The sequence below is a fragment of the Aspergillus affinis genome (assembly GCF_023601865.1).
Source record: "Aspergillus affinis strain CMG 70 chromosome Unknown NODE_26_length_314309_cov_85_634089, whole genome shotgun sequence".
Classification (NCBI taxonomy): Eukaryota; Fungi; Ascomycota; class Eurotiomycetes; order Eurotiales; family Aspergillaceae; genus Aspergillus; species Aspergillus affinis.
The window spans coordinates 137,413-147,820 of record NW_026515807.1 but is presented as its reverse complement, the minus strand read 5'-3'; the positions used below and the strand labels follow the sequence as shown (position 1 = coordinate 147,820).

Sequence of the window (10,408 nt, the reverse complement as noted above, 5' to 3'; positions counted from 1 at the left end):
GAAAGGCCAGACTTGGTCGGCCCCACCGACCCCCGGTGGAGCCCAGTACCTTCTCTACTGTGTAGATTGAATACCTTCTTACCTTACATGTCGCTCTCATGCTCAACCCCCCCAACCATTTGTCTGTCCTCTGCCCTTTTAAGTTGACCGACTTCCCTCCTCGTCTCGTTTTCTTCTTCCCTTCCATTCATCTCTTTCCCCTGGTACCTGTACTCCCCGTGGTTCTCACTTGACCAAGCTCTGTCCTACCCGGCATCACTTGGTACTACCTCAACTATACATTCCTGAGCTCAACCGATTTATTTATCCTTGATCCATCGTCTCTTCATCTCTATCTCATCTATCTATCCATTTATTCCCCCTTGTACATCGTTTCTTCATACACATCCACATAATGGCTGCCCCCCGATCGACGTCGTTGCGTGCTTTGCGCCTGCTGTCTCAGCAGCACGCTGCTACCCCCAGCATTCGCCGAGGGTTACACATCACTGGTGCCAACTCGGCCCAACCGGCCAATGTCTCGGATAAGAGCACTTTGTATGCTGCTCGCAGTCTGCCCGACCTCAAGAGCGAGTGCCAGAAAAGATCTTTGAGGGCCAACGGTAGCCATCCCGAGGTATGCTTGAAACCCTAGGTCCAGTCCACTGAGTACAATCGATGGCTCTTTCAGACCAGCTAACCATGTCTTTTCCTTCAGCTCGTTGAGCGTCTTGCCAACCATGACTTCCTTCAGTCCCGGGCCTTCAGCATTGCCATGCGGAGAATTAATGGCAGCCCCACTTCCGAGTAAGTTTCCCATCTACCGGTCGTCGATCATCATCGACCCCTCGGGGAAACGGCGGAAAGGCTGACATCACCTTTCCATCTTTTAGGAAAACCTCGGGTCGGCAATTTAATACCTCGCGTGCTCAGAAGGCCGTAAATGACTCATCTACTGTGGACTTTGCCTACCTGCCGTCCCTGGCGGACATTGACCCTCCTGCACCTCGCGCCGATCTGCGCATCCCGGTTCTTCCCGATGCCTACAACCACCACGAGACCGTCCAGACCACCGGCAGCTCGCCGATGCGACCCCAGGTCTACACGGTATCCGGGGAAGGGGCCGACGTCTCCGTCAGTCCGATGACGGAGGTCGTGGACAACCACTCGGTGGACATCGATCCGTTCTCCTTGACAGAGGCGGTGGGCAAGTCTCGCTTCGAGGCCGACCTGCAACAACAGAAGAAGTCCAGCGAGCCGGGAGTCGTTCGAGAACTGTGGACGGGGATGTGGGAAGACATCTTCAGTCCTAAACAGTCGAGTCATCACAAGCAGTGATTCGAAATGATCTTGTTGGTTTATATTAGCGATATGTTATTTGTCACGGGTGACATTGTTTCATAATTCAATGCCCTACTGGGCTTATCTTGGGATATCTTTGAATCTAAATTCATGATATGGTCTTTCAACTCTTTTTAGTAGTCACTCTGGTATGTCATCACTAGTACACCGTACGTCATACATCACGAGTAAACAAACAAAAGCACCACGACCAGCGTCTAGGACCCAGCCTAGGGAGAGCAATTTGCCGATCGGAATTGATCATCTAATCTTGATTGATAGTTGATTAACCTAGGCAGAAGCATCTCGGCAAAGATCAAAGGAGACGAGAATGACGAAGAGGAAGTGGGTTCCAGTCCTCCGATCCCTTCCGACGCGGACATTCTCATGTGAATCGCGCATTCTTCACATGTACGAGTAGGGACAGTAATTTTGTTCCAATGTTCAATTCGTTTTTCTATCAAATATTTAGATCTTCTGTGTATCGTTCAATTTGCACAGTTACGACGAATACATCTGACCCCGGATGTTCAAACTCAATTCGTGCTGCATTTCGTCACGGACTCTAACTGTAGTTCACAGGCATCTTTACTCGGAATGCATTGATCTACTCCAGTGTATATGGTTAGATTGAATGAATGTAATCTACCAAATCCCCCCTCCCTCACACAGTCTGTTCATTAAGTTACGGCTTTGCGCAAGGGATGTTAGCAACGGTGGCGGTCCGCAACTCACCCACCCCTTGATTCCATCAATTCTCCGTGTATGTAGGCTGTGAGTATAATTAGTATGCAGAGAGTTTATATCTTATGTAGCGTAGTGCAGATTACTATACATAATATGGAACGCCTTTGATTCTTGGCATAGCCGGGGAGGGTATCCATTCTTCTACTGACTATATGTTGTTCTGAAGTATACCCGTAGCTCTGTGACATCATCACCATCATCACTTCCCACTGTACCTACAGTGACTGACCCTCTAGTCCGTTGAAGAAGTCTTACACTAAGTCTCAATTACTACCACTCGTCTACTGGCAGGATCGACCGGACAGAATCATCCGTGGTCAGTTGACGGATTGCGATGCGTTCGTCAAAGCTTGGCGGATCGATTCCACTCTTCTTCACTCGCCTGAGTCGCTTCTCGGACGAGAGAGAAAGAGAGGGCGAGAGATGTCAACGTGAGGTCATCCTCATAGACCCAGTATAAATATTTCCTCAGTATTCATCCAGATTTGTCTCTGTCTGCTTCGATTATCATTCTACTACTTTATAATTCATTTCATCTGTACCGTTCTTCTATAAATTGTATAGATAAGCAGAAGGAAGTTTATACAAGATGAGCGACCCTACCAATCCCAACATCCAGCATCGAACCACGCCGCAATGGGGTCTTTACCAGCGGGAGAATTTCTTGAAAGTCAACGAGGGACAGACAGTGCCGTTTAATACCGGTAAGATGTCTTTCTCCATCCTCCCTTGTCCAAAGGGCATGGCAACATGAGCAACACGAGCAACATAAGCAGCATGGGATACCTTCTCCCCAGAACAAAACCATCCGAATACCTTACCAAACAGATAACTGACCCTTCACCATTGCCCTCCCTAAGACCCCCTCAAACTCGAAGCTCTCGCACATCAAAAACTCAGCCAAGGCGGCTGGCTCTACGCGTCCTCGAACGCGGGGATGTCGCAAACCCACCAAGCAAACCGACAAGCCTTCTACCGCCACCGACTGATCCCCAACCAGCTCGTCGACACAAACTGCCGAGACACCACGACCACGATCTTCGGCCACCGGGTGTCCGCCCCGATCGGGTTCGCGCCCATCGGCATCAACAAGATATACCACCCATCCGCGGAGTCCGCGGTAGCGAAGGTCGCAGGCGAACTGAACCTCCCCTACTGTCTCTCGACGGCGGGATCGACGCCCATCGAGAAGGTCGGGGAAGCCAACGGTCCCGGAAATCCGCGCTTCTACCAGCTCTACATGCCGCATGACGACGAGCTGACCCTATCCTTGCTCCAGCGGGCCTGGGACTCCGGGTTCGACGCGTTGCTGCTCACCACAGACACTTGGCAACTGGGCTGGCGACACGACGACGTCGCGGGGTCAAATTATGCCTTTTATCGCGGTCTAGGCGCGGATCTGGGGTTGTCGGACCCCGTATTTAGACAGCGATGTCAGGCCGAGGGCATTGATCCGGACAAAGACGTTGTGGCGGCGTCGACCAAGTGGATTGATTCCGTGTGGCATGGGCGCGCGTGGTCGTGGGAGAAGATCCCCTGGTTGCAGGAGCAGTGGCGACGGATTTCAGGGGGCAGGCCGTTCGCGATCAAGGGGATTCAGAGCGTGAGTGATGCGCGACGGTGCGTGGAGTACGGGGTTGATGGGATCGTGGTGAGTAATCATGCAGGACGGCAGGTGGATGGCGCGGTGGCGAGTCTGGATGCGTTGGAGTCGATCATTGATGCGGTGGGGGATCACATCTACGTGATGTATGACTCTGGGGTGCGTGGTGCCAGCGATGTGGTGAAGGCGTTGGCGCTGGGGGCGAAGTTCGTGTTCGTGGGGAGGTTGTGGATTTGGGGGTTGAGTATCATGGGCGAGGAAGGCGTGAGGCATGTCATGCGGTCGTTGTTGGCGGATTTCGATATCCTGATGGGTGTGGCGGGGTTTAAATCTGTGGAGGAGTTTGATCGGTCGATTTTAGGTGAGTTTACTAACCCAGCGCTCTCTTCTTCTCTCCCTTTATGTATACGGATGGAACTGATGATCCGACAGAGTCGTCTCCGAAGATGTATTCGTTGATTCCGGACAGGGTGCTGTGATGTGGATGGAGTATGGCACAGGAAAAATGAATAATGGTTTCAGGTTCCAGAAATGTATCTGGTAATTATCTGAATATGAATATGAGTAAGAATATGTATGTAGATGTGAAGAAGTATGAATATCACGGTAGGACCATGTATGCACAAGTTGTGGCCCTCACCAACTCCCTTCTGTCTAAATCATCCCCAGTCCAACCATGCATAGCACCGCCACCACCGACCAGGGCACTCTCGGCACGATACCCGCCGCATCGCCAGAAGCGTCCGTGGCGCTGGCCGAGCTTCCCGTCGAGGTAGCGGTCGAGGTGGCCGATGAGGTACCCGAGCCAGAGGTCGTACCCGAGTTGGAGTCGGAGCTGGAGCTCGATTTGGAGTCCGAGTTCGAGTTGTCGTCTCCCTTCGAATCCTCGTCGCCCGGGTACGCCCGCTCTGCCAGTCCAATGCGGTTCTGATCGTAGTCAAACACCGTATACACGTTCTTCAGAAAGACATCGCCCACCAGCCAGACGTCGTCCCCGAACAGCGCATGGCCCACGATCGTCGACACGCAGCCCGACCCGCTCTTCGACCCCACGTAGTCCTTGGGCGATATGGTGTATTTTGTGCCGGAGAAGCTCAGCTGCAGCTCGGCGGAGGAGTTGCAGGGGATGATGTAATTGCGCTCGCCCTGGGCTGTGGCGCCGGGAATCTTGTTGTTCAGCACCTTGGCGTCGGCCGGCGGGATCAGGAGGTAGGAGGTGCCGGTGTCGATGAAGGCGGATTTGCCGGAGAAGCCGCAGGCGCTACCGTCGACGGTGGCATCGTCGAGCGGGATCTTCCAGTGGTCCTTGGTCCCGACGGTGTTCGTGTAGCTAATCTCACCCTTGTACTTGGAGTCGTCGACGCCGCCAAAGGTGACAGAGCCGTCCTGAACCTTGGCGGAGCCGCGCGACAGACTGAAGCTGACGATGTTGGACGGCAGCAGCTTCTGCTTGGCGACGACGTCCATGAACGAGTCGTGGCCGAAGACGCCCTTGCTGGCGCGGCCGAGGCCGATGATGCCGTCCATGGGGTAGGACTGCAGCTCGTCGGAGGCTTGGGAGGCCAGGCCGAAGGTCATGTCGACGGAGATGTTGGCAATGGTGAGGGAGTCGGAGCCCAGCAGGCCGCTGACGGTGCCGGTGCCGTAGCCAACCTTCCACTTGTCGCTGGTCATCTTCAGGCTGGCGGAGGCGGCCTCGCCGAAGGTGTTGTGCACCTGGCAGGCCTTGGAGGTGCAGTCGGAGGCATACAGCCAGGTGTTGGCGCCGCCAGTGTCCAGCATCACCCAGAGCGATTGGTTCTTGGAGCCGACCTGCACGGCGGAGAAGTAGGACAGGTCGTTGCCGTCCTGGTTGAAGGGCGTGGTGTTGGGCTGAGACGAGTTCTCGGAGCGCACGATCTTGTACTGATTGTTGCGACGGTCGAGGACGGGGAATCGACGCAATTCAAAGGTCTTGGAGGTCGCCGGCAGCTTTTCGCCGGCGGACGACTCGACGTCATCTTGGAGACCGTCGGTGAGGGACCAGGGCACGAAGCGACGCTCAGGAGAACTGGAGGAGTCGTCGGTGGAGATGTCCAGCTCAATTGTGTAGGGAATGAAGGCAGTGACGCTGGCGGAGAGATAAGGGACGACAAGGAGCCATCGCAGCGGAAGATGCATTTTCGATTGCTATACTTTCATGGAGATCTAGTTCGGAGATAAAGATGTAGTATGGATAGGATTCATGAAGCGATTGGCTGCGGAATATTAATTAATGGGGATAGATAAGAGAATGTAAGAATGGCAATTGCAATAGATGGCAGATGGATCTATGAACTATTGGAACGTGCAAGGCTAAATAAATCAACCGCAGGATATAAATAGAAGAAGATGCTAAAACGGGCGCTGAAGATAACAAAGGAGATATGCGAGGATTGGACGAGAGAAGGGAAGGGATGAAAAGGAAAGGGAAGATGCCGGTAAAGGATATTAAGAAGAATAATAATGAGAGAAGAGGATGAAGAAGAAGAAGAGGAGAGAGAGCGTTCCCCTCGAACTGGACTGACCTTGGAAGCGGAGACCTGGACGGGTCTAGAGTTCGTCCGGCTCTACAGACTAAACGCCCGGTGGAGCTCGTTTTCTCTCCTGAACTCCTCTCTCTCCCTCGTCCCCCCAGGCTTCCACTGTTCTCTGCTCGCTTTTCGAATCCTCTCGTTTGACCCTCCTACCGTGCCAAACCTTCCAACATTCTCGACCTCCGCTCAATGGTGCACATTCCCAACGCCACGGCATTCGAAACTCGTCCAAGAAGTCCTGCCACACCCCATTTAAGATCAACCGCTGCCCCCACCGGCGCCGGAGGATCAACCGTTACATCGCGGCCTCTGCTTTGCCGCCGAGACTCTTGGGATCGTCTCGCCAATGGATCTGTCATCGACGACCTGATTTTCAGCTTCCTCGTCCCGACCCACCGTGGACTCATCATGCATTCAGATTCAGGCTTTCAGCGCTCTTGCCACTGGAGACACGTACTCCGTCAGCCTGTCCACTTTGTACGGAGTATACTCCATCAGTATACATGACATGACCACTCCGCCTCGGTCAATTTATCTTAGAAATTCCCGTGGATGATGGATAAACCTGGTCGGCCGAGAATCCACAGCCCGAGCAGTCTGACCAATGTCTTGTCTCGCTGGGACTGGGATGTTATTTTATCTCGTCGCAACTATAAAGAAATATGGTTGTAACGTAGGATTGTAGGCGTAGACCTGAATTTTTCAGGGTGGGCGACCGTTTGGAGGAAGATTGTGGAGGATTCTGGACGACCCCAGAGTACGCTTACATCCGCACGACGCTAGCTTGGCATGAAGCGCATCCTACTGTGCAGACTGCGGAATCAATTTTATACCAGCAGGTCCTGATGAAGATATCCCTAAAGGAATGCCGACTGCTAAACGCTTTGGCGTCACCCGAGATGCTCCGGCGACCTCGGGAGTGCCGACCGGCCCGGTCGCCGCGTAGACTCACTTGCATACATCTTTCTCGTCCATCAACCCATCAACCCTCCTGCATCTTACATAGACCACCTGCGTCCGATCGACATCGAACCATCTGGAGCTAAATCATCATGCTAGGCCTAAATTCTCGACGGTCCGCCCTCACGCCTGCCAAATGTCTGGCTTCCGCCCGCAGTGCAACCGTCTCGCGGACCCGAGTCGCATCGCCGTCATGGATCGCTGCCAAGGACTTCCACTCCAGTCAATCCCAGGCCGCCTTCCGACCGACCTGGATGCCCATGCGGGTGAAAACGCCCTGGGTTGAGGCCTTAACGAAGAGTCGCGAGAATGCGCAGTCCGGCCAGGCCTCCTCGACGGCGCTTGCCAAGCCGGACTTGACTCCCAAGAAGATGTCGGACAGCTTCTATAGCGCGGTAGGGACATCCCTCCGATTCCGTTCGTCGGTATGCCGTGAGCTAATCCATCATTCGAGATAACTAGGTCCTGCCTTTGGCTCAGGACAAGTGGCTGCTCGATAGCTATCTCAATGCCTCCGGGCATATTCGGTACGTGGGATATAGATCTCCATCTGTTGGTTGACTCGACTAATTCGCTTCTTAGACTGGGGTCTTTGTTGATGGACCTGGATGCTTTGGCCGGCGTCATCGCCTATAGACACACCGGTGACTCGGCGATGACCGTGACCGCCGCGGTGGACCGAATCACCATCGAGCATCCCTTGATGGAGATCTGCGACCTCGAACTGAGCGGCCAGGTGACCTACGCGACTGGTCGATCGAGCATGGAGATCTCGCTGCAAGTGACCAAGGTCCCTTCTCAGGGCCAGCAAGCGAAGCCGGAGGACGTGCTCATCACCTGTGCGTTCACCATGGTTTCTCTGGACCCGGCCACTAAAAAGTATGGACTTCCTGTCTGCTCCACCTGAGGTCAAAGGCACTTTACGTACTTACACATCGCCCAGGCCCGTATCCGTTGCACCGCTTTTGGTCGAAAACGCAGAGGAGCGTCTTCTCTTCAAACAAGGCGAGGAGAACTATCAGGCCAAGAAGTCCTTGCGAACAAAGAGCTTGCTCCAGAAGGCCCCCGGAGACGAAGAGAGTGACCTAATCCACTCCATGTGGACCAAGGAGATGTCATACCTGAGTACGCATCTAGCCTCCAATCCAAGGGCCGAGGGTAAAATGCTAATTAACCTTATACAGACCCCGAAAACCCCGCCCAACGACCCTCCAACATGATCTTCATGAACGACAGCGTACTAAAATCCGCCATGATCATGCAACCGCAGGACCGCAACCGCCATAACTTCATGATCTTCGGCGGCTTCCTGCTGAAGCAGACCTTCGAACTGGCCTTCTGCTGCGTCGCTTCCTTCTCCCACGCCCGTCCCAACTTCATCTCCCTCGACCCCAGCACGTTCGAAAACCCCGTCCCCGTCGGCAGCGTGCTGTACCTGCGGGCCACCGTGGCCTACACGGAGCCTCTGGAGCGCGACGGCAGCAAGTTTACCAAGGTGCAAGTGCGCGTGGACTCGAAGGTGCGAGATGTGGAGCACGGCACGAAGAAATCGACCGGTCAGTTCAACTACACCTTCCTAGTGGAGAAGGACATTCAGGTCATGCCCAAGAGCTACGGCGAGTTCATGCTCTGGACCGACGCCCGTCGACGCTCGCAGAACGCCGCGGCAATGACGCCGGGATCGAAAGAGCCGAGTGCTCTTCGGAGTATCAAGGATAGCGTGACGGAGTAGATGGTTGGGTATTTCGTTTCTGTCTTATTTCCTTGTGTTTTCTGTCATATACTTTTCCCTTTATACCATATATATCGCCGTACATAGACTTGTTTGATCGACAACCACCACAATTGATACAGAATTCCATGAATATATTCAACTTATCAACGCTATCCATAAATGACATCCAAATATGCAGCATTCCCACTCCATACCCAAAATCAACCTAGAGGTAAGTATGCAGTCACATGACATCATCGGGTCCCATCTCCCCCACAATCATCGATAAACATCGTTATCGTCCATCAATCCAACACCCACAAACAAACCACACCCATTTCTCCCTACTCATTCCCTATTCAACAGATTTCACCCCTTTCACATGTATTCATAGACCCAACCCTTTTTGATCCTTTCCCCATATATCCCATCCCCTACTAGAAATAGAATGTCCCTCCCCAACATCTGGCATCTCCGCCGAGTCGCGGACACCGCCGCCCGGGCGTGCTCCATCTGCCACAAACCGTCCAGCAGCGTGCTGATCACGCCGGACAACAAGGACTTCTTCTACGTGTGTCCTGTGCACCTGAAAGATCGCAATTTCTGCTCGCCGGTCGTGGATGCGGAGGAGCAGGGGGAGAAACGTAAGAAGGAAGCCATGGCGGCGGAGATTGAGAAGGTGAAGAGGGAGTATGAGGAGAAGCAGAAGCGGAAGAAGGAGAAGGAGAAGTCTAAAGAAAAAGAGAAAGAGGAAGGGAAAGATAAGGAGGAGAGTGCGAAGAAAGATGATCAGAAGTCGGACGAGAAGGATAAGAAGGCGGATGAGAAGGAGAGGGATGATAAGGTATGTTTCTTCTTAAGTCTTTATTGATTCTATTGTGTGGAAATATTCGTCGAATGTTTTTCTTTCGCTATCATTTAGCCCGGCGAGTTGAATGGCTGGCTGACTGGAATCACAGATCGCATCCATTGAAAAGTCCGAAACCACGTCTTCAGCTAATGATTCGCCTCGTATCTTCGCTTTGCACAAGTATGTTATGTTTGCCCATTTAACCGGTCATGCATACATGGCATGGCATGGTCTTACTATCTCCCATGGCCTGACTGACCTGACCCAATCTAATCTGATCAACAACTAACCGTACATCCTCTCTCCCCGAATCAAAGGAACTTCTACGCCATGCGCCTCGAAAGACTGCGTAGTGCCGAAGTCGCTAAGCGTAATCGACAAAGAATGCAGGACCCGTCTTTCTTTCCGTCCGTCCCGTCTAGTGGGATTTGATTGACTGATTTATTGATTGTTGCCTGGAATGCACTTCATCTTTCCTCCTCCTCTCCAGTGGAACCGTTGCTTATCTTACTCTATTCTACTGCACTTGGAGCTGGACCTGGATTCGGACATGATGCATGACTCATCCGGATCGAATTGGGATCATGCAGTGTGATCACCCCCAAACCACCAACCGCCAACTTCTCTCCACTTTTTCTCCTCTTGATTCTCTCACACTG

The 10,408-nt window shown here is 53.0% G+C and overlaps 5 protein-coding genes across 5 annotated transcripts; 4 read left to right on the top strand and 1 right to left on the bottom strand.

Annotated features, from left to right (window-relative positions):
• Positions 1–394: 394 nt before the first annotated feature.
• Positions 395–1,317, top strand: KD926_005400 (uncharacterized protein; the record flags this gene model as incomplete). The annotated part of the gene is made up of 3 exons (XM_053098622.1): positions 395–616; positions 698–786; positions 873–1,317. The coding sequence occupies 3 exons, from the start codon at positions 395–397 to the stop codon at positions 1,315–1,317; spliced, it is 756 nt and encodes a 251-aa protein (XP_052957526.1).
• A 1,339-nt stretch (positions 1,318–2,656) lies between these two features.
• Positions 2,657–4,149, top strand: KD926_005399 (L-lactate dehydrogenase; the record flags this gene model as incomplete). The annotated part of the gene is made up of 3 exons (XM_053098620.1): positions 2,657–2,771; positions 2,928–4,031; positions 4,103–4,149. 3 exons carry the CDS (start codon positions 2,657–2,659, stop codon positions 4,147–4,149), a joined length of 1,266 nt encoding a protein of 421 aa, XP_052957525.1.
• Positions 4,150–4,324: 175 nt separating this feature from the next.
• Positions 4,325–5,830, bottom strand: KD926_005398 (pepsin-like aspartic protease; the record flags this gene model as incomplete). Its single annotated transcript, XM_053098619.1, has 1 exon — positions 4,325–5,830. The coding sequence occupies one exon, from the start codon at positions 5,828–5,830 to the stop codon at positions 4,325–4,327; it is 1,506 nt and encodes a 501-aa protein (XP_052957524.1).
• Positions 5,831–7,277: 1,447 nt separating this feature from the next.
• KD926_005397 (putative acyl-CoA thioester hydrolase) lies at positions 7,278–8,917 on the top strand (the record flags this gene model as incomplete). Its single annotated transcript, XM_053098618.1, has 5 exons — positions 7,278–7,610; positions 7,666–7,712; positions 7,768–8,064; positions 8,129–8,310; positions 8,370–8,917. The coding sequence occupies 5 exons, from the start codon at positions 7,278–7,280 to the stop codon at positions 8,915–8,917; spliced, it is 1,407 nt and encodes a 468-aa protein (XP_052957523.1).
• A 430-nt stretch (positions 8,918–9,347) lies between these two features.
• KD926_005396 (AAA-ATPase Vps4-associated 1 family protein) lies at positions 9,348–10,038 on the top strand (the record flags this gene model as incomplete). The annotated part of the gene is made up of 2 exons (XM_053098617.1): positions 9,348–9,743; positions 9,859–10,038. 2 exons carry the CDS (start codon positions 9,348–9,350, stop codon positions 10,036–10,038), a joined length of 576 nt encoding a protein of 191 aa, XP_052957522.1.
• Between the last annotated feature and the right edge of the window lie 370 nt (positions 10,039–10,408).